Genomic DNA, 24,474 nt, shown 5'->3' with positions numbered 1-24,474 from the left:
ATATGGAATACATATATATTATTTCTTATTTTAATGAGATTTCTGATCAGAGCATAGCGTTATGCAAATAAGTGTATGTATTATAATCCAATTCCTTGACATGAATGTTACATCCACCTAATAGAAGACTTAATTTGATTGTACAGTTCTTGCTGTAGTATTGCTTGATTCTGCTGAATTTTTTATTGATTTCTCACAATTACATTTGAGCATTCTCTCGAAATTATTTTCTTATCTTCTACTTATGCTAATGTGGTCAGTAGTCTTTAAAATGTCAATAATTGTCTTTTATGTTGGTCTAGAATGTTTTTTATTTGCAGGTAAGTGAGATTTAGTAAAGAGTAAAGGCTAGTAAGTTTCATCATTTTTCAAAGAAAAAAAAAAACAACAGTGAAATAGTGGAGACTGATTGTGAGAAATGCTGCACTTTCTACATTTTTATGTTTTTCTTTTAAGTGACTGAATCTGCCAGTTGAGTTGGTTGCTTCACAAGTCAGCAGTTTAAAAAAGTATGTCTGTATGGCCCATCCCCATCAGGCAATTTTTAATCCCTTCCAGAGATTTTTCAGATATTTTAAAGAGTATTTATGCATACCTGTGTTGGGTTGACTGGTAGAAAATGTAAATGTAGTAACTGGGGTTGTTGTGGTTCCACATTCAAATATATTTCTGTTTATTGTTCCATTGACATCACATGTTGCACTGAAACACCATCCAGTTCCATCTGTGGTTGTGTAGATGAGTTCATTATATTTATAGGTTTTGTTTTCATAAATGCAGTTACATGCTGTAATTGATAAAGTTATTGTCAGTCACCTATGAAAACATAGTATCCTGTATCTAATTTTGTTAGCATCGCTTCTTAGCTGTCTTACCTTTATCATCAAACTTGCACTGTAAACCTTCTGATGTGCACTCACTAAAATAAAAAGCAGAAAATACATTAATTTTTTTTTTTATTATACACTGATTTAGTTGCTATCATCTTTCTGACGGGTACTAGCATCAAGAAACAGGATTAGACAAGTGTGAATAACAACATGGTTGATTTATGTAATAGCATTTAATGGGCCTCAATTCCAGCTAAATAATGATTGCTTGTTCCACATTACTAAGGTCCTTTTCACTCTCCAGAGCTATCAACATATAGGCTGAATAAAGGCAGGTCTTATTTCTTTTCTTTCTTGTAGTGTGGATCATTGTCTGAACTGACTGTATCATGGAAAATCCACTTCTTACCCCTTTCATTTTGTTAACATCAATTTATATGTGTTTACTCTTTGAGCATGCAGTTGATGTTGGTTTTGGTTGTTTTTGTTGGTTTTTTTTTGCCATGGTTTTCCCAACTGTTTCTTTATACTGAACCCAAGCTTATACATAGAAGTGAAACTGAAGATTATGCAAAGTTACAAGTGGAAGTCTTAAGAAAAGCTACATATAACTTTCCTTGCACTCATTTTTATACTGAAAAAATGCAAAATAGGGAGAGTCTGAATACTACAGGCCATATAAGAATGCAATAAAATCCTTGGAAATAGACTCCTTATTAGATATATATAATTCTGGAATTATACTTTTCCCTCCATAGAAATGGAAAATAGAGGAAACTTAAAGCACTTACTGTTCTTCTTGTATCACTGTGCTGAGCATTTACAACAATAATTAGGAGCAAATTCAACATAACAAAGAAATGTAATAGCACTTCATACTAGTATATAGTAAGAAAGCTGGGACTGGGTAGAAAGGTCAGGCAGCATAAAACTCATGAAACAGTAACATGCAGTTTCCCATTGCTGGTTTAGTCATTTTTCCTTGTGCACAATTATGTTGGTGTGTTAAGCCTTACCATAATTGACATTTATCGCGCATATATATCTTCCCATCTTCATTATCATAACAGTCACAGAGACTAACGCACGTCATCTGATCCTCGTGGAAATATGGCTTGTCTGGTGGGCAGTTGGGGTAACAGCCTGAAGCGAGGAAAAGGGCATGTAGAAGGTTGAAAAGGTGTAAAGAAAAGGTGTGAACTCAGGAGAAGTTTTGTTTGTGTGGGATGTGTTTGCTGGTTGTGTTTTTAATAGCAATGAATTTTACTACTTATTTTTTTCCAATAATCATAGGAAGTAATGCAGAGTACTAATGTTAGCAGAGCTATAAGGACCACAGATGTTTATATCTGTGCTGTATCTCCATTCATATTGATACAATGACGTTGAAGAGAATTAAATGGTAGAAAAGCAGCTGATGGAGAAAACAGGCTCCATTAAAGACTACTTAAAAGATTATAAACAAATTTATCCACTTAAGGGTACTTGCAGCTCTTCTTACCTTCTAAACCTGGCAAGTTATGTAGGCATTTCCCACTTGGGTTCCTACAGGTCTTCATGCAGGAGGCTCCACAAGGCTTATAGTGCCATTCACATTCTCCTTGTTGATTATAGTAATCACAGAACAGTGCTGAAGAGAAACATAAATTCAGACATGCTCAGAAAAAAAGAGCAAAAACATTTCTTTTGAGTCATGTCTGTTCAGATCCCTACCACACGGCCTTGAACAGCCTTGAAAACTGAATGAATAGGTAAAAGTGTATGACCATCAAAACCCTGTAAAAAGTCTATGCAGTGCACTTACAATGCATGTACATGAGATACACAGAACATGTGTTCAAAGATATCAGCAAGGAATTGCTGTATATTTAACTACACTTTCAGAAGAAGTGTATATAAAATAAAACTCACGACAGACTGATGGGGTTCTCCAGGCTATACAGACACCAACTTCATTACATGCTTGAGCATAGGCAGCTACTGCTGTACAAAAGCAATCACAGTCTCCTCCAGTGTCACAGGCACAAGCATCCGTCACACATGCTTGATAATATTTTGCTGGTTCAATCTGTCATAAAGAAATATTACACTATACATTCTGCCTTCTAAGTTTTCTTAACTTTGCTAGACTAATCTTCTTAAAATGAGTATCTCAGAAGGCCTACATTGGTAATTTCTTTTGTTATGTTAATATACACTGTTAAACACCAAAGGTAATGCCAGATAATACATCTAAACCTTCTGACACAGTTTTAGACATCTATACTTGTGTCCCAGTGAAAGATTAACTTCACATTCCCAAGCAGTATTAGGCAGCCACACCTGACGGTCTCTAGCAGTGGGAAGAACTAAGGTAATAGAAAGAGCACAAAATTATCCTGCATTGTTGGTATGCACTGTCAGTTAATGCTGCTTCATTACTACCCCCAAAATGTTATTTCATTGAATTTGTATTCATTACATGGTGTATTTTACCCAAGTTACGCCATATGAAAATATATAGTAATTCTAAAATTACTGTTCTTTCCTGAAAAGTTAGTACCATTTTCTGTATAACCTACTACTTCTTACAGGTAGGCACTATGAACCTGTTCAATTGCACAAGATTTAGACTGAAGTTATGCAGTTCAAAGTGAAACATGCTCTCTAATGAGTTAGACATTTATGACAAAGTGAATGAAGAGAGCCTTCATTTTAGCTTCGCTAACACACAGGCCTATTCTTCACAGAGTTAACTCCTGCCTTAATGATACCTGTGAGTGACAGGCAGCAAAGACGTTGCTGTTGATGATGCTACACTGCTTCTCTGACCAGGACTTTCTATAGGGGTTGGTAGAGCATGGGTCCTGTACGAAGGTGGCATCAGGACACGTAGAGGATACTTTCCAGCTGTTTCCAAACTCTAGGACATTCTCCACTACAGATAGACTCCTCGTAGTGAAGTCATTGATGCCATTGCCATCATAATTTCCACAGAGGCCACAGATCTGGCCCTGCAAAAGGAAATCAAATAATGATGGATGTGAGAAACTGAAAGAATACATGAAATTCAGCTCATAGTGTGGTGCCATTCTGATCTAACTTTACCAAAGGTTTCCATTGAAGATATTTTAGGTTTAGATATTCTGGAAAAGCAGGCATCTGTTTCCTCAGCAACAGAACATGACCACTAAGGCTACAAACAGCTGACTTTCCTGGGCAACACAACTGTCTTGGTAATTTTATGCATTTTTGGGGTACATCTTTAACAAGGGAAATAAGTACTCAGCTGACAATGCTACAGTGCTTTTCACTTATGCTTAGTTTTATACAATAGGTGTTCGTACAAAAGACAGTCTTACAAAGCTGTCGTAAGTACTGCCAGTCCTCCTTTATAACCTCCTCATTTGTTATGACCGCTGACAGATGGAAAAAGAAATTACATTTTCCTTGCATTGTCAAAAATACTTCATTCCAAATTTCTACATGTGAAATGGTGATAGGCTGTAACAGATGCTAAGCTTTCTGTGAATCTGAGGTTCATACTTTCTGTCCATAATTTATCACTTGTTCATATATATGCTTGAAAAATACATAACATTTTACATAGTGTTTTACTTCCTTGTTCTTGGAGTGCAATAATTTAGATTTGTGTGTCAATTTGTGGAAACTGGAAACAATGGGTCATTTTTCAAGATCGAGACTACTCAGTTGATTTCTACACATGTAGCTATGGCAATCTTAGTGAAGTCTGATAAGCTTTACCAAGATTCAGAGAGTAATTTTAACAAAGCCAAGTCCACAAAAGCAGACCAACTCTATCAGGCCAAATAGAAACTGAACACTGTCTTAAGAACTGTAAAACAGCAGCAGAATGTTTACATGGCTTCCTAAGATACCAGATGAGTGGAAAAGACCTGCAGGAATGCTAGAGAAATCACCTGTTTGAGATACTGTTTGAGTCAGGTAAAAAAAATAATACTCAGTCCCAATCTAGACTAAAACTGCCAGTTCCTCACCTTAAAATCAGGGCTTAGCTTGATGAACATGCTGGTTTTCTTGTCCCACATGAGGATCAGTCCACTGGTGGTATCAATCACTGTGTACATGCCTATGTAGCGGACTGTGAATGGTACTTCACCATCTTGTCCTCTCTTTATTACACTGACTTGCTCCTCACTGAGTATCAGTTCATAGTTCTGAAACAGGAGGAAAAAGTGATTAGAAATGAACCTAATAGCTACAGTTGTACTAAAACCATTAATGAAAATAAGTCCTTCTAATGCAGTAAATTTAAGCAGCATGGTTCAAATCTCAGCTTCATGGAATTGTGGTAAAAATGTATTTTAAATGGAGCAGATTGCAGGAAAAAAAGGATGTCCTGGTAGTTACGGAGGAGCTACAGTGCACAGCATGAGAGAATATTCTGACTCGATCAGTCAAATTTCTACTACAGACAGTTTTCCTGTCGAGCTGTAACTTATCTAAGATTAGTACAAGATGGCTTTGTAAGGGTGGAATAGACAGAAAGCTGGAAAACTACCAAATATTTCACCTGATTCTGGTTTAAGATTAATTTACAAGTTGATTTCCTTCTCAGAACATTTTCTCCAACTTCCTTGTAGCGGTGGATATCCTGACTTCTAGGCCTTATGCAGATACAGAACAAAACTGGTCTGTAATTCAATATCTATATACCTCTAAGAAAACTTTGATAGATTTTGAGCAAGTTGTCCCAGTGCTGCCACAGGGAATATTTTCAGTGATAATCTGGAGGGTTTCATTCGTTGTGTCACTGTTCCCACAGCGGTTCTGAGTAGAAAATAAAATTTAAAAATACGTTATTGTTCCAGATAACAAAAGTAAACTGTAATATAATCTTGATATCTTAAGTATCAGTACCTGGACTAACGTGTATTCACAGTTTCCATTGAAGCTGAAACTTTTGTCATCAAAGGTAGTATAATGCCCATCTCCATAAACAGCACAAGTACCCAGACACTGTTTTTTGGTGCATTCCCACATCCTATCTTTGCATACGCTAGGAATGAAAATTAAAGATATTAATAATAAAATAAGTCAGTGTCTTATACAGATGTGTCCCAAAAATTCAGCATTAGTTTGGCATCTCGTTCTTGTATAATGTTCTATTGATTCTGAAGTTAAAACAGTCTTTGCATTTCCCACGTGAAGTTGTGTTCTGCTATTCCAAATGCATGAACTGCAAAATAGGGTAAAACGTAATGGACACTATCCTCCCAAAGGTTTTCTTCTAGTTTGTGCCTCAGCTGTCTGCCTGCAACAAAAGTAAACTTGCTCATCTTGGCGAATCAAAACCTAAAAGACCCATCAATTGATTGACAGTCTAAATCTCTACTTGCTACTGTATAGTTTAAGATCTTTTTTAAAGGCAAATGATGGAACCAGGAATGCAAGTTCCCAGAAAATACTTACCAGGTATTGCAATCAACATCGATCTTTTCCCCAGGTTGATATGAGGCTCCATTGTGAATACATGGACATTCCTCTTCAGGAATGCAACCACCATTCCCATCTGACACAAGCCCAGATGGGCACACACAGCCAGATACACACTGTGTACTATACTGGAAAGGTTGAGAGGAAGGTACAATTTCAGAATGAAATAATCACAGTAGAAACATGAAGATTAGATAAACTTAAAATGTCTTTATATGTTCTTATTTTGCCCTGATTAAATAAGAGAAGATGCTGAAGTACTTGTAGGCCTCTAGAACAAAGAGAAAGTAATTAGCTATTGATTTATTAGCATACAGAGCTGCTAAACATTTGATGTATTCTAATCCTAAATGCACTTGTGAAATGTGAAATATATTGGATCTTAAGACTTACCCTGTGCTAGCTAAATAAGCCGTACGCTTTGTGATGGGAGATTTGTAAATTGAATGAATGGAGCTTTAAAAAGAAAGTAAGTATAGGTATAGGTTCATAGGTTCATAAGGTTGGAAAGGACCTACAAGATCATCTAGTCCAACCATCCTCCTATCACTATCCCTACCCAACTACTAAATCAAATCCCTTAGCACCTCATCTAAACGCTTCTTGAACAGCGCTAGGGACGGTGCCTCAACCATCTCCCTAGGCAGGCCATTCCAGTGCCTGACCACTCTTTCAGAGAAAAAATGTTTCCTCAGGTCTAATCTAAATCTTTCCCGGCGCAACTTGTGGCCATTCCCTGTCGTCCTGTCATCGTTTATCAGGGAGAAGAGGCCCACCCCCTCCTCACCACAACCCCCCTTCAGGAAGTGGTAGAGTGCAATAAGGTCTCCTCTGAGCCTCCTCTTCTCCAGACTAAACAATCCCAGCTCCCTCAGCCGCTCCTCATAAGACTTGTGCTCCAGACCCCTCACCAGTTTTGTTGCCCTTCTCTGAACACGCTCCAGGGCCTCAATGTCCTTCTTGTAGTGAGGGGCCCAAAACTGAACACAGTACTCGAGGTGCGGCCGCACCAGAGCTGAGTACAGGGGGATGATCACCTCCCTGCTCCTGCTGGCTACACTATTTCTAATACAGGCCAGGATGCCGTTGGCCTTCTTGGCCACCTGGGCACACTGCCGGCTCATGTTAAGCCGAGCATCAACCAACACCCCCAGGTCCTTTTCCTATCTACATTCTTCAAGTAGATTTAGTTTGTTTGAGTGAGTTGCACTGAAAACAGATGCATCTCTTGTGGTACTTATTCATGAAATTACACATGGCAATCATGCACATACATAGGGAGATATAATTAGATGTGTAAGAAATTCACAATTACACCATGGTATGGAAAGGAATGATTGCTCCTATCCAGCTTACAGCAAGTAATTTTCTCCTAACAAAGTAAAATGAGTGTCAAAAGCCTCAATATTTTCACTGGTAATTACTCTTATAAACAGTAGCTGAAGAAATTTTGACACTAATTTTACAAAAGTTGTATGTTACTTCATTATAGTTTGTTCTGATGATCCCATTTTTAGCACTTCATAACGTGTTTTTGCGTGTGTAGCATAGGAACAAAGTATCTGTGATGTAGACTGACAGTAGAAGTGTTAGATCGACAGTGACTGCAACACAGAGATCACAGACAAAATCTGAAAGTGTCATTTCATCCAACCATGACATACTTACACACTGCATATCCAGAGTCTGACAGCTTTTTTGGCACTCTGCTCCAGTTGTTCCTGATGTGTTGTTTGTACAATTTAAGTAGAACATGGGAGATTCACAAACTAGAGGAAGGAAAGAAGTGAGAGAAGTTAAGAAATGGCATTTATCCCACAGCTGTAGCCATAAAAAGCATCTAGAAATTCTCTGGAATTTGTTCATTTCAGTTAATGAGGACTGCTGTCCATACTCAGTCTGCTAAACAGGAATCCAATTGTAGATTCACTTCAGAGCACTGAATTCACAGAGCCTTCCACAGTCTATCAGAAAAACACCTTTTAGAACATATCTCATTATGAACCTAGGGTTGCTTCTGCCTTTTATAGTGTAGAAATACTCCATTAAGAAATATCAATTCTACCAAATATTCCTGTTCAAAACCTGGCACAGAGAAAAAGACAAGAGTGAGATTTATTTATTTATTTATTTATTAACCTGTAATTGGATTAGGTGCTCCAATGCAATTCAGTCTTCCCTGGATGCAAGTGCTGTAAGAAAGGGAAAAACATTACCTTTTAACCATGTATTGAGACTGCGAGCTACCTCTGTCAAGTTTCAGTACTTTCTAAGGAATAAATTGAATTCCAAAATACTATTTGAAGCTTATTTAGATAATAAAATGCATATGCTATTGCTTAAATGTTCTGCAAACTCTTCCCTTACCATGCAAGCCCATTTTCATGGACAACTTCTCCAAGTGGTATGGGAGATCCTCGGTAGTAACAGGGGCATTCCTTAGCAGGCACACATTTGCCACCTTCGTCCATATAGGTTCCATTGATGCAAGTGCAGCCATCAACGGGGACAAACTGAATTTTGCATGTGACATCAGGCTCACTCAGAGAGCGACATGTGGGTTGACAGGAACTGATGGAATAGCTGTAACTTAGGGATTTGGGACATGAGGTGGTGTACTTTGCTTGAGAGAGAAAAAGAAAGAATGGGTTTGTTAATTTCAGATGGTGATTTTTGCTGGGAAGGAAGAAACAGTAGGTAGTAGCACTAACAGGTGAACAGTAACATATAATTGTGCCTAAGTTGCATCTTTCTTATCAATGTTTTTCTGAACATTTCCAGAGTTAGAACTGAAAGCTACTGCACATTTGGATTAAGTCAAGTCATATATGCAATAAGGAATATATTTTTTCAAACGTTATTTAGTAAAGAAGCTGCCATTTGGTGCTGCTATTTCATTTTTCTAGTTTTCTGGTTAGTATTATTAATGTTGTTATTCTAATACGTCATATTTATCTCTGTGACACCATGTGATACATAAAGCTACAGTTGAATTCAAAATTGTGCAGAAACATGTGGAGGCATGTCTGTAACAGCAAACCCTTTCCTAAGCAATTTATCTCCTATCTGTTTATATTTACTTTTGCTAGTAATGGATTGAATTTAAAGGTACAGCAGAGAATCACTTTTAGGAGTACATTTAACAAAATCTCTTCCTCAACACAACATATCTTTCTAGAATTCAATAAAAAAAAATTGACCAGCAGTTTTTACTGATGGGTGCTCAGGGAAGGAAATAGTGAAGAGTACTCACAACAGACATCAGTCCTCCATCCGTTTATTTGGATTCCTCTTGCAGCACAAGCTCTGACATAGGAAGAAAGGGCTGCACACAGACAGCCCTCGCTGTTTTGACAGTTACACGTGTCAAACATGCAGTTCTAGAAATGCAAGAAAAATAAAATCTCAACAGTTCTAAGAATGCCAATCAAAAATTCTCATAAACTAATCCATCTTCAGATATGCTCAGTCATGGACAGCACTAGAATAGCTTCATTATTTATCTAAGTTTCCTAGTGGGAAGAATGAAGCTAATGGGAATTCATTTCAGTTATCATTGGGAAATGTTAATTTTAAAATCTGTTACATTTAGCAGCTTCATCTGAATCTGTAATTGTGAATATACAGCACAATAGCATGTACAGGTTTATTCACTATGCGGTCTAAACGCATCATTTCATCAGCATCAACATCTGTGTCATTTATAATGAGAAGAAAGATTGACAACACATTGTTAACAGAATGATGATAATTAGCCAATGGGCTTTATGTGCCAAGTAGTTAATAATAAGATAAGAGGTTGATGAGGTAGCAGTTAACTGTCATTTTCAAATAAGCATTTGACATGCCTTTGTGCAAACTTCCTACCATGTATATCCATCCTAGAGGAAATAGCTGACTTTGCACTTGCAATCAAGTAAACATGATAAAGCCAAGACTAACAAGTGAAATAAGATAATGCTACAACAAAAACAGCAGTATGTCGAAAGAAAGAAATGCAGTGCAAAAATAAAAATGCAGGCATTGCATAAAACTAAAGATATGTCTGGGACAGTGTTTCCTGGTAGCTAGTTGTAATGATCCTATTTCTATTGTTTCTAAAAGAGAAAGCAATCTACTGACATACCGTGTAGTAAGTAGAGGGATTCAGTGCATTATGACAATCAGCAAAAGGTCCTTCAGTGTTAGTTAGAAGTCCACACCAATGCTGAGCATATTTTTCTGTAAAAAGAACAAACCGTGCAAATACACATTACTCTTTGTACTTCATTAGTCTCATAAACCTACTGCCATGACCTAGGATGCCAGTTCTGAAATTACATTAAATCTCTCCCCTTCTGTCTTTTTTCACTTGGCTTGTTGTCTAAGATTATTAAAACCAAAGGTGCATTTAAAGAAGTTGCTGAAGATCATGAATACAGGATTTCCAAAGATGCTCATGTGATCCACTCCTCTGAACTTTCTCACTCCTCTGACATTCTTTCTGTTTTCAGTGGTCATATGGTTTATTTCAGTTATGTCTACAGGACTCTTCATTTACATAGCCCCCATGTTCTCATTGTGAATATTTTGATTTTAGATGTGTTTCCATCAAATATACAATTCTTCATTGTCTTATATGTGCTTTCTAATAGTTGCATTTTATTTAACAATGAGAAAAAATAACCTAGAAGAAATTATTTGAAAGCAACAACAAAAAAAAGTTAGTGTTTACCATTATCGATGCTGAGTGCACAAGGGTTCTCAAAACTTCCCTGGATATCAGTGCAAGTAGCCTGAGTTTTCCATGTATTAGCAAATGCTGCTGCTGTTCCTTCAACTACTCCACTCATTGCCTTGAAGTCATCAGTTTGGACATTATTGAAATTTCCACAGAGACCTGTTGAAAACCAGTGAAAAGTTTATAATGTTTGTACTCAACAGAAGACATTTAGCAAGATGTTCTTCAGTTTGATTCACATACCACAGGTTTGGTTTTTGAACGCAGGGTCTACCCGCACAAACACTTGCATGATGGGTGTGATCTGGATTTCAACCTGGATACCCATATCAGTGTGCATGATGATGAAGAATGATGAAGGTCTAAAGATGGTGACATTGGCTATAAAAGAAAAAACAGAATGATTGCTTTCTTGAGGTCACGTGCAAGAGAGAGTACATCATAATATGAAGACTGCTCTAAAAGTAATGCCTCCTATTTTATTACTTTGGCCCACAATATCAGAGGTGAATACTGGCAGTATGGCAATAGAGCTTGACCCTTCTTGTCAATTATGTATTACATTTTGCTACTGTGTGACAGATGGCAGCAGCAGGTCAGTCTGACAGATTTCTTTTACCATGCTGAAAAATACTGTTTTGTAGCTGGTAGAAGGCATTACTTTCAGTGACTTATGCACTACTGTTCTTGAATTTCTGTTCCAATTTTTGCAAATTCTAAGGTAAAATTATGACAATATTTGCAAAAATGACTCATAAATAGAAATCAAAATTTTTCTTGTATCTACCAAGCATTTTCTTGTAGCTACCAAATTGTTCACTTTCTTTGCCGTCTCAGTATTAAGCAGTTGAAGATTACTCTTTAGAGAATAAGAAGGAAAAGCTGTATAGCATTAAGCATTACAGAAAAACAAACAAAACAAAAAACACCAAAAATCCACTTCTGTTACTTCGCTTCTAAGCTTGAATTGCATACAATGGGGATTCCACTCCACCGAACGGGGTAAGCAAGCAGAATTTGGAAGTTAGAGATAACAGGTAGAATTATTAGTTTTTTGAGATATCAGCAATCAAATTTCTGCAGCGAGAAGGAAGTCAAACTTACAGTGACCAAATCAGGACAGTATAAATGCCATTTGCTTCTATTTGAACTTATTTATGCCTGTACTATCTCACATCTCATTCCAACATCAAATTTCTAATGTAAAAGCACTTGTGTGACTCAGAAAGTATTCCAAAGAGAACCAGGGTTTGAACATGCATGTTTTGAACAGTTTGCAGTTCTCCTGTCTTCTGCAGTTTAAGCCAACAAGCATGTGTGGAATTGAAGTTCTGAGCTTATCACTCATAATCTGTTAGAGAAAGAATACCTGCTGAGATTGGCAGCTGGGTATAGATTGAGTTCACAAACACACCACCATCAGTTTTGACCTCAATGAGCTGTTAAGGAAGAGGAAAAACAGGTAATCATGTGAAGGTTTATTGCAGTCCAAAGGGTAATAATAGAGATGACTAGGATGATATTACTTAAGAGCTATTAATTAAAAGGGGTTATTTTTATGATTCTAGCTCTTCTCTCTCTTTCCACTTTGTGCACTTAAACTAATTTTCCTTGACAAAGAAGAACGGTTTTTGAAGAGTCTTTCTCAACTGATTAGTGAATTCTATCTTCTTGGTTTTTATGAACAAAACTTTATGTTGAATTACACCCATTACGGTTGTACTTGTAGCTTCTAAATTACAAGCTTACGTATCTAATAGGCAGAGAAAGTGTTTTTTCAGCTTTTTCCTAATGAACATCCACAAAGCCAAATCTACTATTTCATTTTCATAGCAAAACTAATTTATTTTCACTTGATAAAAAAAGAACATGTACTTATCCCATATGTGTAAACAAAGTTCCCTAGCTGATAAAGGCCTAGATGGATGCTTTGCTCCCCATGTTTTTAATAGTTTTTTTCTCATGCTTATTTTGAATTCTTACAGTTTGTCCTTTATTCAAGCTGAAAGTTACTGTCTTTAAGCATGTTTCAGTGTCTGTCACTCCACATTTGCGTAGCTCTACCAGGATGGTGAATATTTCATCTTCACAGTGCTGAAAAAAAAAATCCCAACAGTTATTCAATGAAAGGCTGAAGAGATTACTGAAGCTTTCTCTGTTAAAGTCTTTCTCACCTCTGAAAAAAAGTATTTATTTCTGGAGAAGATTCAGTCTCTCCCAAACCTCAGGCTGTCTTTGGCCTACAGTTCAGTTTTGCCTTTTGTATTGATTGGAAACAACAAGTGAATTTTAATCTAATCCTGCATTTTATTGATGATACCACCCATATTCAGAACTTTTACTCGTGACTACTTTTAGTGTTTTATTCAGTTCTGTTGTATCTCTCATGCTTCTGGAGTTGGTGTCATTGCTAGACGAAAAATTCAGACCATTTTCAGGGAAATAGTAATAAGGAGTGATATATGTATGTATATATTTTAGACTGAATTGTGCAAATGGGAAAAAAAGAATACAAAGAAGAAGCAGATCAAAAAGGCCAAACCATTTCACTTACATATTACTGTAAAAAAATATTTTTATTATAATGACTTTTTTACTTCTTTATTGCTTTTGACACTTTTTAATAATGGTTCAAAACCCAAACAAAACACATCAGTTGACCGGAACTGATTTATCTATATTTCAGCTTACCAGAAAAAAAAAATTAGTCTTACTTATTAAAGATTTTTTTTAACTGTTAGTGCATTTTTTCAGACCTGGAATACTATTTGGTCCAATAATATAAAATACAATAGCAGGGCAAAATTATTAGATGCAGTAAGACAGCTGGAACCATCATACTGAAGAGTGTAGATTAAGCAATACTTTAAAAAGAGAGTAGTCTTCAGCATGTATTGTATCACAGAACTGGAAATTCCCTGGAAACCACTATATACTGTTTCATGACATCCTAATAGCTAGCTGATAAAGTCATTTGAATGACAGAATACATTTCAGTAAGCATCTGATTAACTGAAGCAATTCAATATACATATGTCAAAAGAGTAAACGGTAAACAATAAACATATGTCAAAAGACATACATTTTATAGGTGTTCATTGCAATCACCTTTCCTTTCCACAAGCATATAAGGCTTTATGACCAAATATTATCTGATTCTCACCTTAGAAAGGACATAAGTGCAGTCTCCATAGACATCATAACGCTTTTTATCATATGTAGAAATGTGTGAGCCTCCCTCTACTGAACATACTCCTGGACATGACTTGTCTTCACAAATCCATTTCCCTCCATTACATGTACTAGAAGAGACGGGTCAAACTTAGCTGAAATAGTAATAGCAGTCCAGACTTGCAGGAATTAGAACGACATTAGGTTTAGTACTGATTTTCAATCTACAGTTTGAATACACATTAAATCCAGGTTTAAGACTTTACCAAATATTGTGAACATATGATGCAAAGCATTAAATTGAATGACTCTGATATGCATTCACTTTGCTTGTTTGGTTCTAGTCCTTTTTTTGAATAGATGAACTCAATAGCAACAGGTGCTGTACGAGCAATTGCTTGTCTTCTGCAGCTAACATAAAACATAATGCCAAACGAAAATCTCTTCTGTCTTCTTGTACAAATGTATAAGAAACTAAGAGAAATGTGACTCCACATCTACTCCTGATGCAGAATATATCTGGTTTCTAAGATAATGTGGTACTGTACAGGTACAGGATTAATAATTGTGAAACTGAGGTTGTGTAGCATCTCCTGTTTTCTTCAGAGAAAATAAATATTTGCAAATACGTAAATTATTGCAACTTCATTCCTCTTAGAGAAGTCCAAATGTTTGAACAAAATAAACAAAAAAGAAGCACTTGAATTCACTGGTGAGAAATGTAAACACTGTAAATCCTTACTTTGATCACCTTTAGCTCAAGTGCAAAGACATTTAAGGCTGTTGCTAAATAAAACAAAGAATGTTCTTTGGAGTTATTTTGGAACTGTAGTGGTCAGTTAAATACACAGATCCATTACTGATGATGCAATTGCAAACAATAAACCATTAAACCCATTAAGTGTATTAGAGGAAATAATGAGCTAAGAAAATGGCAATGGTTACCAGGAATAGCACTGCTCTGAGAAAGAAGTTCCTGGAGCGTAGGTGTTGCCATTGTAAATACAAGAGCATTGCTCACGGGAGATGCAGCCAGAATTGTTTATGTCATCAAAAACGGTTCCTTAAGTTAAAAACAACAACAACAAAACTTAATCAATTAAAGAGACATTTTCTATACATGGGAAAAATAATCATTTTTGTTTGTTACTAAATATTGCCTTGTAGACAGATCTGTAGCTGCTGTGAATTGTCATAGATATACCAAGGACAGTAGGATTATGCCAATTTACAGACTTTCCACCTTTGTATTCTTAAATTCCATCAGCTTTGAAAGGGAGTTATTTTACTAAAGGAGGCTTGTTGAAAGACTGGCCTTGATCTGTTTGCTTTTCTGCTTTCCTGCTTTCCAAATATTGCATGTGCACTGGCAATTAATTCAGATGTCTTTCCTCAGTTGATAAATGATAAATACTTATCACTTGCAGCAGTGAAAAATGCAAATATAAGGGCTTTAATCCTTATTGAACCTGCCCTGTTTATTTTGAGATCAGAGATGTGAATATGTAAGAACTTGCCTGGGGGGCAGAAACAACCATCCATACAGTGCTCTTCACATAACTGAGATCGTTCAGGATTAGTGCATGTGTCAGTGCAGGGGGAGCTGCACTCCGAATACTGCATGTTGTGAGGACATGTCTTGGCTGAAATGTTAAAAAGAGGAGAGATTTTTTTCAGTCCAGTGTTCCTCTAGTTCACTTCATGTGAAAATTTCATTTCTGTTTTTCAGCTAAATTCAAAACCACACTAAACCACAGACCTATCCCTACTTCTCAAAATCTTTAAGTTTATTCACTCAGATCCATGCTTTACAGTTGAAATTCCCTTCTCATGACAGCATCCTGAAAGACTCAACTGGTGGCACAATGACTTGACTTCTGGGGACGACAAATGGCCCTGCAAAGCTAGCAAGGTTTCTTTCCAAGAAAGATATCAGATGTCATTGGAAGGGCAAATAGTATCCCAGTGGATTTTTAATTTGAAACAAATGTTGGTGACAGTATCAACAGCTAGACCTAGTGATATGCAAGCATTTAATTCAGTGGAAACCTCTATGAAAATTACAGTGGTACAAACTCCTCAAACCAAGCCAGAGCAGATTAAACATTAAACCAGCCAAAGACCAGTTAAGACTCAATCTATCAATCAACCAGCTAAAATATCGTAGTCATCATGAAAAAAGGAGAGAAACAGAAATACAAGTGGGCAGATCACCCTCCTTCCTCCTCCTATTTGCTTCCTTCATTATCCGAACTCATTAAATAACACTTAACTCTTGAGTAAGTGTATCCATTTAAGTGACAATGTTAAAACCAGTTTGTATTAAAACACTTAGTTCTTTCTCTTTAGTGGTCTTGCTGGAGCTTGTACATCAGAACCCTCAGTAAATGCCTATAATTTCCAGTGCATGTTTAGCATTATTTGAGAACTTGTTTCTTTTTATTTACTGAGCACAAAGTAAAGGCATCTCTACTGATACTTACGGCACAGTTTTGAGGTTCTCCAGTTCAGAGGTTCCCCACCAGCATGAGCACACTGCCGGGAGTATTCAGCAAAGGTATCACAGATACATGAGGCATTTTTTAACTCTTCAGAGCGGCACAAGTCCTCTTGGCAAGCCATAATGTACTCACTAACATTCACTAGGTCATTACAGTGTGCAAACGCGATGCCGGTCAATGTTTTCTGACATATGTCATCCTTGGGAGAGAAAAAAAAATCTGCTAGATTGTTCTTTAATAGAATTTCATATCCTCTTTACTTACTATTGCCCAAGGTCTTTTTCTTTTGACCCCTCTGAAGCTGCAGAATGGTATAGATAAATGTGAAAGAAAAATTAAGAAGTAATCAAAAAGATACTTACAAAGTTATGTGTGCAATTGTCAGATGGGGAAGGAGTAGGGTCTTCACAGTACTCTGTTGGCCCATCCATTTTCTGCATATTCCCAAACTGTAAGGCTGTCAGTCTGATATCTGTGCAAAAGAAATTTAATAATGAGGGTAGTGTGATTTTTTTTGGTCAATGCAACTTCCTAGTATCTTTTTCTCTTGCCAAGGATTTTGTTCAAGACCAGCTAAGGCAGCTAGTTCTCTCAAGTCTTTTCATTTGATCATCATCCCTTCCAAAGTAAGTGATATCACTATCTGGAAAAAAAAACATTAGAAAACAATTCTCAGCCTACTTCATCTAGATGCAAAATAAGATTTGAACTGGAAAAAAAAAAAAAAACACACACACACACACAAAAAAAAAAACAACCACAAACAGGCTGCTTTTAGAAGATAATGAGTCCATGCAGGGAAGGGAGAAAACAATTAAAACAAAGATTTGTACAATGGAGACTGCTGAGATACAAAGTTTGGGAAAATACTAAAATTGAGAATAGATAATATAAGAGAAGATTGTATGTAGACTATGAGTATCAGAATGCAAATGTGGGTATATTTTGTAGAATAGGATTATGTATTCAAAATTCTGACAGTGTGTTTAATGGACTCATTAATATAGACAAAAATTCTATTTCCTGGGCTTTTCAATTCAGAATTGATATGTACTATTAGAATTACTTTTGTGACAGAACTGAAACAATGAATGTACTGACTAGATATTACAACTATATTTCATTTTATTGGATATATTTCAATATTATAATATTAGTGAGAAACTGGCTTACACCTTTAAGTATTAAATATATTATCTGCTCTCTGTAGTACACAATTTTCAACAGATTGAATCATAACTTCTGAGTAAATCCTTTAACAGGATAGGAAAGAGGAATGATGATGATGTTAGTGCTGAAAGAATGTAGAATTCATGCTGAAGATTCCAGAAACCAATCTCTGATATTGGAAAAACTTACTGTTTGAATAGAATTCATTGTAAACTGGAATGCCATTGAAGTCCCCACAAAGACCACAGGTCTGATTGGCATATTTCTCATGCAGTTCTAACTGAAATGATAGGCAACACGTTGATAGAAGTTAGTATGCATGTTGTAAAATATATTCAGGATCACTGGAAACACTTGCACCTGCTGACCCTATTTTTCATCAGAGCTATATAATTTTATTTAGCAATCTAATTTAAACTTGAGAGATAGAATGAAGAGTTGTCTTGGATTTGATTTACAATGTAAACTCCAAATTACTGATGTAGATTTAGGTTTTCACTGTAATATCTGTAGAGCTTCCAGTCTTTTTCTCTCCATTCTTCAGAAAGAAAATCAAATTCACAGCAAAAATGTTGTTCTAACAGAAAAATTCTCCTCAAAAATTCTATTAGAAGAGGTAAGTCAGATCTGAAATGATGGCAATATATTAATGACAGTGAAAGTGTTTTTTCACCCCATTTGAAGTAGAAGTCCGCTATCAATGAGAAATAAATCCACATAATTTTCTCTGGGACTACCTGGATGCAAGCCTAGCTTTATTAAGGAAAAACTGCTCAGCAGTACAAGATGCAAAGGCAATAGTAACTCCTGAACAAGTATTAACCTAATCAAAGATTAGCTTTTTGGGCTCTGAAGGTGTAGACAGGTCCAGGAGCTGTTCTTACCAAGATACTGTCACGTTGATTCCACATAAATACAATATCTGTTTTGCTGACAACTTTCACATAAATGCTGCTTCTCACTATAGTAATTCCAGCTTGGCTGTATGGTAGTTGAACTCTACAAAAAGGTAGAAGAAATACTAAATATTTACTGATCCAGATGTTTAATAAAGAGAAAAATAAGGCTTGTGTGTTCCAACATCTTACAAAGATATAATGCAGTTGTATGGAAAGAAAAGCAATTAAAAATAATTAAAAATAATAATTAACAAACAAAATGCTCCAGTACCATTAAATGTGGATTTGAATTTAAATCCAACCTTCTATTTTTCATAGAAATTTTGTTTTTGAGGTAATCTTTGCAGAAACAATTAATTTACTGTGACTGGAATTAACTTAATCATTATTTCTATGGGTAAAATTATCAGATTTATTGAAGAATGCTATTTTTTTCCCCAATATACAAAAAGTACTTGGCCAATTTGAAAACAAACAAACAAGCAAACATCAGTAGTTATCAAAATAGTGATATGAATAAACTCACGTCTTGCTGTTGATCAGGACAACATCCTTTGTTAGCTCAACAGCTATACCTTCCAGTTTTAAGGTAATGTGCTGGATTTTTGGAACATCTTCCACTAGTGTACGCCTAATCTGGATGTTGAAGTCTTCATAGGGAGCATTACAGTGGGATGCAAAGACATAATTACAGAGCCCAGGGTAGTGGAAGATGTCTCCATCAAATGTCTTGAAGTGGAAGTTGCCCCAGGTACTGCATACACGGCCATTGTGAGCAGGATTGGAAGCTGCGAATTTAAAACTAGCTGTAAAAAAATGACCTACAATTCCTTGCCTTAACAAGGTGAATCATATTGTTCAAGGCTTCATTCTGTCATAGTTTTCCCTTGCCCACCTCTCTTTATTTTCTGTCCATTGATCTATTGTAACAGAAATCACCATGTATTCATTCTTCGTCACCTGTCTGCTGTTCATCTCTTATAACCCTACAAATGGTTGTAGTTATGTTCAAGTAGATGATATAGTTGTTCACATTTCATACAGATTTCAAACATATGCCTTGCTTCTTAACTGGACTTTTTTTCCACTTAGGATTCCATGACTTCTTTCACCAGTGCATTTCTCTGTTTGCATTGAATTCCTTTGCCTACATCCTCTAAAACTGAATACTTACTGAATACTTTTAATTTATTTAACTTACGCGTTATTATTGGATTTGTCAATATTTGCTGGATGATTTTCACCTCAGATGAAACTGTAAAAGAAGAAAACCAATAAATTAAGAAAGAAAATCAAACCTAGTATAACAATACAAAAATTTGCACCTAAAACTGACCTAGAAAGAAAAGGTTAACATGTTAATGACAGTGTTAAGCCTGGTGTTGATTCATACAGGATGTGAATCAGGCTATATGTCCATATTAAATTTCAAATTCAGACTGGAAAAAAAGCAGAACGTGGCCACATGATTCAGCACTCAGCCACATCAAAACTGTCCTATTCCTGTGTTTGGTTTCAGTGATTATTTTTGTACCTGTAGTTAAACAGTTAGTGGCTCAACTGTATTGACTGTCTTCCAACTGAGTTCTCCTTCTCTCTATTCTGTCTCCATCCGTTTTCAATTGCGTTCTATGCATGATCCAGCAGTCAGAGGGGGTATTGGCAAAGAATTTTGAGAGGTAAATTAACACTATCATGCTTAGAAAAACACTTGATCCTGTGCTCCAAGTTTGGTGCTCTAAGATCTTGTTTTTTTTAAGTAAACATGTCAGGCACTTCCCATTTAGGAAAAATGGCTACAACATTATTTTATGAAAGATTGAATCATCCCAGAATGAAATAACCATAGCTGGAAAATACTAATTAATGCCAACCTACAACATGCCAAGTCTAAATCCTTAGAGGACTTAGGTGATGAAATGACTCATGTTTGAATCCCAATCAGGATTAAGTGAATGAGCATTCCTGGTGCCCAGAGAACTTGCCAGTCAAAGAAGAGTTGCCTGTGTAATTCAGTTCTAAGTCCCCTTTCTCCTTATACAATAGATGGAGAGAGTCCACAAACTCAGATCTAGATTCGTAACTCTACCACACCAAACAAGGAAGGATTTTTACTGGAAATGCTGTCCATGCACAACATGTAAGCAAACCAAGCACTTGATCTCAGAGCTGAAGGATGCCTGTCTGAAGGGAATCAAACTCCCACTCCCAAAGAGGAACCCAAAAGGCTCCTAAATTTGGAAGGGTGTTCTGGGTAGCTTCACCACCTCTAGAAGTTGTTCCAGTGTCTGCAGAAGTTTCCTTTCAGCCCTAAGCTTTTGTTCTTTTCTCATTTACCTTTATACATGACTGTTAGTGACATATGAAAAAGTAACCTTAAACGTTTTCCGCTTTCTGTTGGTCTTTCAGTATCACAGATAATATCATTAGGCAAATACATTCCTATCATTATAATTGTTGAGAAAATATAACAAATGCTTCTGTGAGTTTTAATAATGGGACAGGATTTGCTTTCACTCTACAGATTCATAGGAACTTCAGTGGGCATAGAATCATCCTGACTTCACTTAAGAGCCAATAGTCTTTAAAATATTGTTAATGTTTATTTAAAAGTGTGAGAAGTTTTGTAACAGAACAGAACAGTATAAACATGTATTTTAGTCTGTTAAATTTTCTCAAGGAAATACAGGTGTTTGGTCGTTGTTTTTTTTTTTTTTTTTAATAAGCAAGTATTATTTCCAAGGAAATTCTAGCTGCACTAGTTTATCTAGCAATTGCACAATGCCATGCTTTTGATCCTTATAAAAATAGGTGCCTATGACTTCCAAGAATATACAAGGTAATTCAATCTTTGATTATTTGGGAGGTGTTACAAATATTTCTGGATGTACCTTGTCAAGCTTCTATCCAGCTGCTACCCCATACACACAGTTCTCATTACAATTCATAAAAGTTGGAATTTGATCCCAAGTATAAAGTTAGGGACAAAATGTTTGAGAATATTCTGTAGTCAATCAGGGCATCTGAATGTATTTTCCACCTAGTGTGATTTAAAAGAAGAACCATTTGCTGGATTTGGTCTGACTACTCATTTTTCAAAGCAATTCATCAGGTTAGCGTTGTACAGTACAAATAACTTTCTTGTTCAAAGAAGACCTGAGGATGTTTTGATTGACAGTGCATAACTCTAAATGTAAGCTTACACTGTAGGTGACTTGTACTCTTCTCCTTAAATCAACTTAGCAGTATTTTAGTGCTTATTTCATGCAACATAAAGTGGCCTAAAATTATATTTACACTTGTTAATGTTTGGAAAACGATACACAAGATAAATTAAAAGGCAATCTTTACATTTTAAAATGTTAGCTGACAGGGCAGTACATGAATGGGACTGACAGCATGTTTGTATTCATGCAAGTAATTTCTATTTGAATAGTGCAATTAATTGAACATGATTTAATATTAATAAAATCTGCCAAGATTGGCCTCAATTAATGTAATGCAAATGAGAAAAAAAAAAGAACAAAACGATGGATTGCGGTGCAACAGATCAACCTCCCAGTGCTTTTCATACTAAAGATGAACAATTTATGTAAATGTTATATCTAATGTACTATCAGTATACAATTCATTACTGAAAATCGTTGCCACATAAATACATTCTTCTAGACTCTTTTGCAAAGGAATTGGCAAGAGTAATCTGGTATTAGCTACCAGTTAGGTGGCAAGATACTGGAAAAGACTGACCTGCAGCCTGATTCAGCAACTGGAAAATTCAGTGCTTTAAATTTCATAAAAAGATCAGAACGTTATTAATCATTCTTACTACAAAATGTAAAGGAAATGAAATGCTTTTGTAAGGCTTAAGTACTACTGAACAACTGGTACTTCAAGACATGAATAATGATACTTTTTTATTTGATTTTCAAGACTACTTTTCAAATGTATTCAGTGGCTTGTGGCAACATGAAATTAAATCAGTCCAGTTAATAGCCAGGCACCAAATATTTAATGTAAATTAAAAAATAAAAAATACTAAGATATCCTATTTAAGTGCAACATTAAATTGAGTGAAACGTTAAAATGAGTTTAGTTGCTTAAAATATATTATTAGATCTAAGCAGTAATGAAAAAATAAACTCCTTACCTATCTGATGGGTACAGCAAAGTGCTAAAAGGAAAGCCCATTCTGGTAACCATATCCCCCTGCCAAACCCCATCTTGAGTGGAGTCTGGCAGAAGGATGCCAGTCAAAGGTTGGTCAGGAAGAGTAGTTAACCTGTGCTTTCTCAGTCTTATATAGCTGGTGACTTTGGCTTCAGTCCCAGATTGATTCAGATAATCCAGAAAGGTGGGGTTTGGGGGATTTTAGCTAATGAATAGGTAAACAGAGGATGCTCTTCCTTCCTCTGCAACTGGCCAATGGTATTTGTATTCTGGGAGGAGTATATGCATATACGTACATATATTTTGTTAAAGTTCAGCCTAATAAAGCAATATAACATAACTGCAAATAAAACACAACAACTCCCCCGCAAAAGAAAAGGTCCTGGAACAAATAGAATTTGATGATGCTTTACAGTTACGCACATGGCATATAAGTAACTATTTTAAGTTTTTCAATACTGTAAATGATGCAAGGCAGCTCCTTGGCAAAAGAAAACATAAAACCAACAAATTTCTGATTTCTGAAATTGGAGGAGATGAAGAGTATTTCAAGTGGGGGGACACAGGAATAAGAAGTTACTCTGTGCCATTTGGGCCAGTTAATCTTGCAAAAAGAAAAGACTAACAACCTTGACATGTCCTGCATTATCACAGTATCATACTGAGTATGGCATGAAAAGCTCTGACACTCAGAAGCATTGGGTGCCCGTTTAAGGAACTCTGATTAACTCAGCATTCCCTGGACTTATAAATTTGTTAGAGATGGGTTCAGACCTTGGCATCTACTTTTGAATTTGCTGCAGAGTCTGATTTTGCCTGCTCACTGAAAATATCAGCAATTTCACGCAGCCAGGTAACCTTACTACAGCTTTGTAGGAGAGAAAAGTTTAACATGTGAAGGCCTGCAATCACTTTCATTACCACTCCTGTGTAATTCCATTCCTATCCATGGGGAAATGAGACCTACACCTCAGGGAAACAGACAATGAATCAGGCCTATTAGGCCTGACAGTTAATGTTTAACACTTTTTTTTTCCTGAATGTTGACTTTTTGCAGTTCTACTGTGTTATCATTTCAAAAGCATAAATGAACGTATACTTCAAGACAGTCTGGATTGCTATTTGCATCACCTTCTTTCTTAGCTTGACGTCAAAGATAAATTGCTCTGGGCAGATTTCTCACTGTCTTTTCAAGTTCTTTTAAACTGATGTTTGGCAAAAAAAACATGTACAGCCCAGCACCTGGTGTACAGATAACATTTGCCCTCGTCTTCAGTCTCCTGATGGCTGACAAGAACAAAGGTAGCTGATGAGACCAAAAATCTTCATCATGAGAGAGCTGCTGCGCAGTGGGGAGTTTAGCAAGAGGCATCTGGGAGACAGAATTGGGGTGGCTGAACCACAGGAGAAATAAGCAGCTAGGATGTGTAGAGATTGCAGAAAGAACTTTCTTTGAATAATATGGGGTAGTACTGTGTCTGGTCAGATTGAGTCTTTACTGATTTTTCTCATTTCTGACGAAGCAGAGGAAAAAGCCAAACTTGGGAAGGTGTCCTAAT

At 36.2% G+C, this 24,474-nt stretch overlaps 1 protein-coding gene across 1 annotated transcript in view; it reads right to left on the bottom strand.

Moving 5' to 3' along the window:
• The window catches only part of LOC136055471 (mucin-5AC-like), a 36,517-nt gene extending 13,519 nt beyond the window's left edge, over positions 1–22,998 (bottom strand). Inside the window, exons 1-29 of the mRNA XM_065747231.1 lie at positions 22,896–22,998; positions 19,950–20,003; positions 19,275–19,536; positions 18,734–18,848; positions 18,039–18,129; positions 17,042–17,151; positions 16,662–16,878; positions 15,696–15,821; positions 15,124–15,241; positions 14,171–14,309; positions 12,991–13,101; positions 12,377–12,446; positions 11,251–11,388; positions 11,002–11,166; positions 10,414–10,508; positions 9,541–9,667; positions 8,655–8,910; positions 8,427–8,479; positions 7,956–8,056; positions 6,264–6,415; positions 5,712–5,850; positions 5,508–5,621; positions 4,829–5,008; positions 3,584–3,823; positions 2,742–2,898; positions 2,332–2,460; positions 1,847–1,973; positions 876–919; positions 596–787 (exon numbers count right to left, since the gene is read on the bottom strand). Of these exons, the coding sequence (XP_065603303.1) occupies positions 596–787; positions 876–919; positions 1,847–1,973; positions 2,332–2,460; positions 2,742–2,898; positions 3,584–3,823; positions 4,829–5,008; positions 5,508–5,621; positions 5,712–5,850; positions 6,264–6,415; positions 7,956–8,056; positions 8,427–8,479; positions 8,655–8,910; positions 9,541–9,667; positions 10,414–10,508; positions 11,002–11,166; positions 11,251–11,388; positions 12,377–12,446; positions 12,991–13,101; positions 14,171–14,309; positions 15,124–15,241; positions 15,696–15,821; positions 16,662–16,878; positions 17,042–17,151; positions 18,039–18,129; positions 18,734–18,848; positions 19,275–19,536; positions 19,950–20,003; positions 22,896–22,968 (3,895 nt within the window). The 5' untranslated portion in view covers positions 22,969–22,998. The remainder of the gene's footprint in view (positions 1–595; positions 788–875; positions 920–1,846; positions 1,974–2,331; positions 2,461–2,741; positions 2,899–3,583; positions 3,824–4,828; positions 5,009–5,507; positions 5,622–5,711; positions 5,851–6,263; positions 6,416–7,955; positions 8,057–8,426; positions 8,480–8,654; positions 8,911–9,540; positions 9,668–10,413; positions 10,509–11,001; positions 11,167–11,250; positions 11,389–12,376; positions 12,447–12,990; positions 13,102–14,170; positions 14,310–15,123; positions 15,242–15,695; positions 15,822–16,661; positions 16,879–17,041; positions 17,152–18,038; positions 18,130–18,733; positions 18,849–19,274; positions 19,537–19,949; positions 20,004–22,895) is intronic.
• Positions 22,999–24,474: the final 1,476 nt, after the last annotated feature.

Source organism: Cyrtonyx montezumae, unplaced genomic scaffold (assembly GCF_038088225.1).
Source record: "Cyrtonyx montezumae isolate F1298 unplaced genomic scaffold, pur_monq_1.0 scaffold_10, whole genome shotgun sequence".
NCBI classification, from domain to species: domain Eukaryota; kingdom Metazoa; phylum Chordata; class Aves; order Galliformes; family Odontophoridae; genus Cyrtonyx; species Cyrtonyx montezumae.
This window is presented reverse-complemented; position numbering and strand designations above follow the sequence as displayed.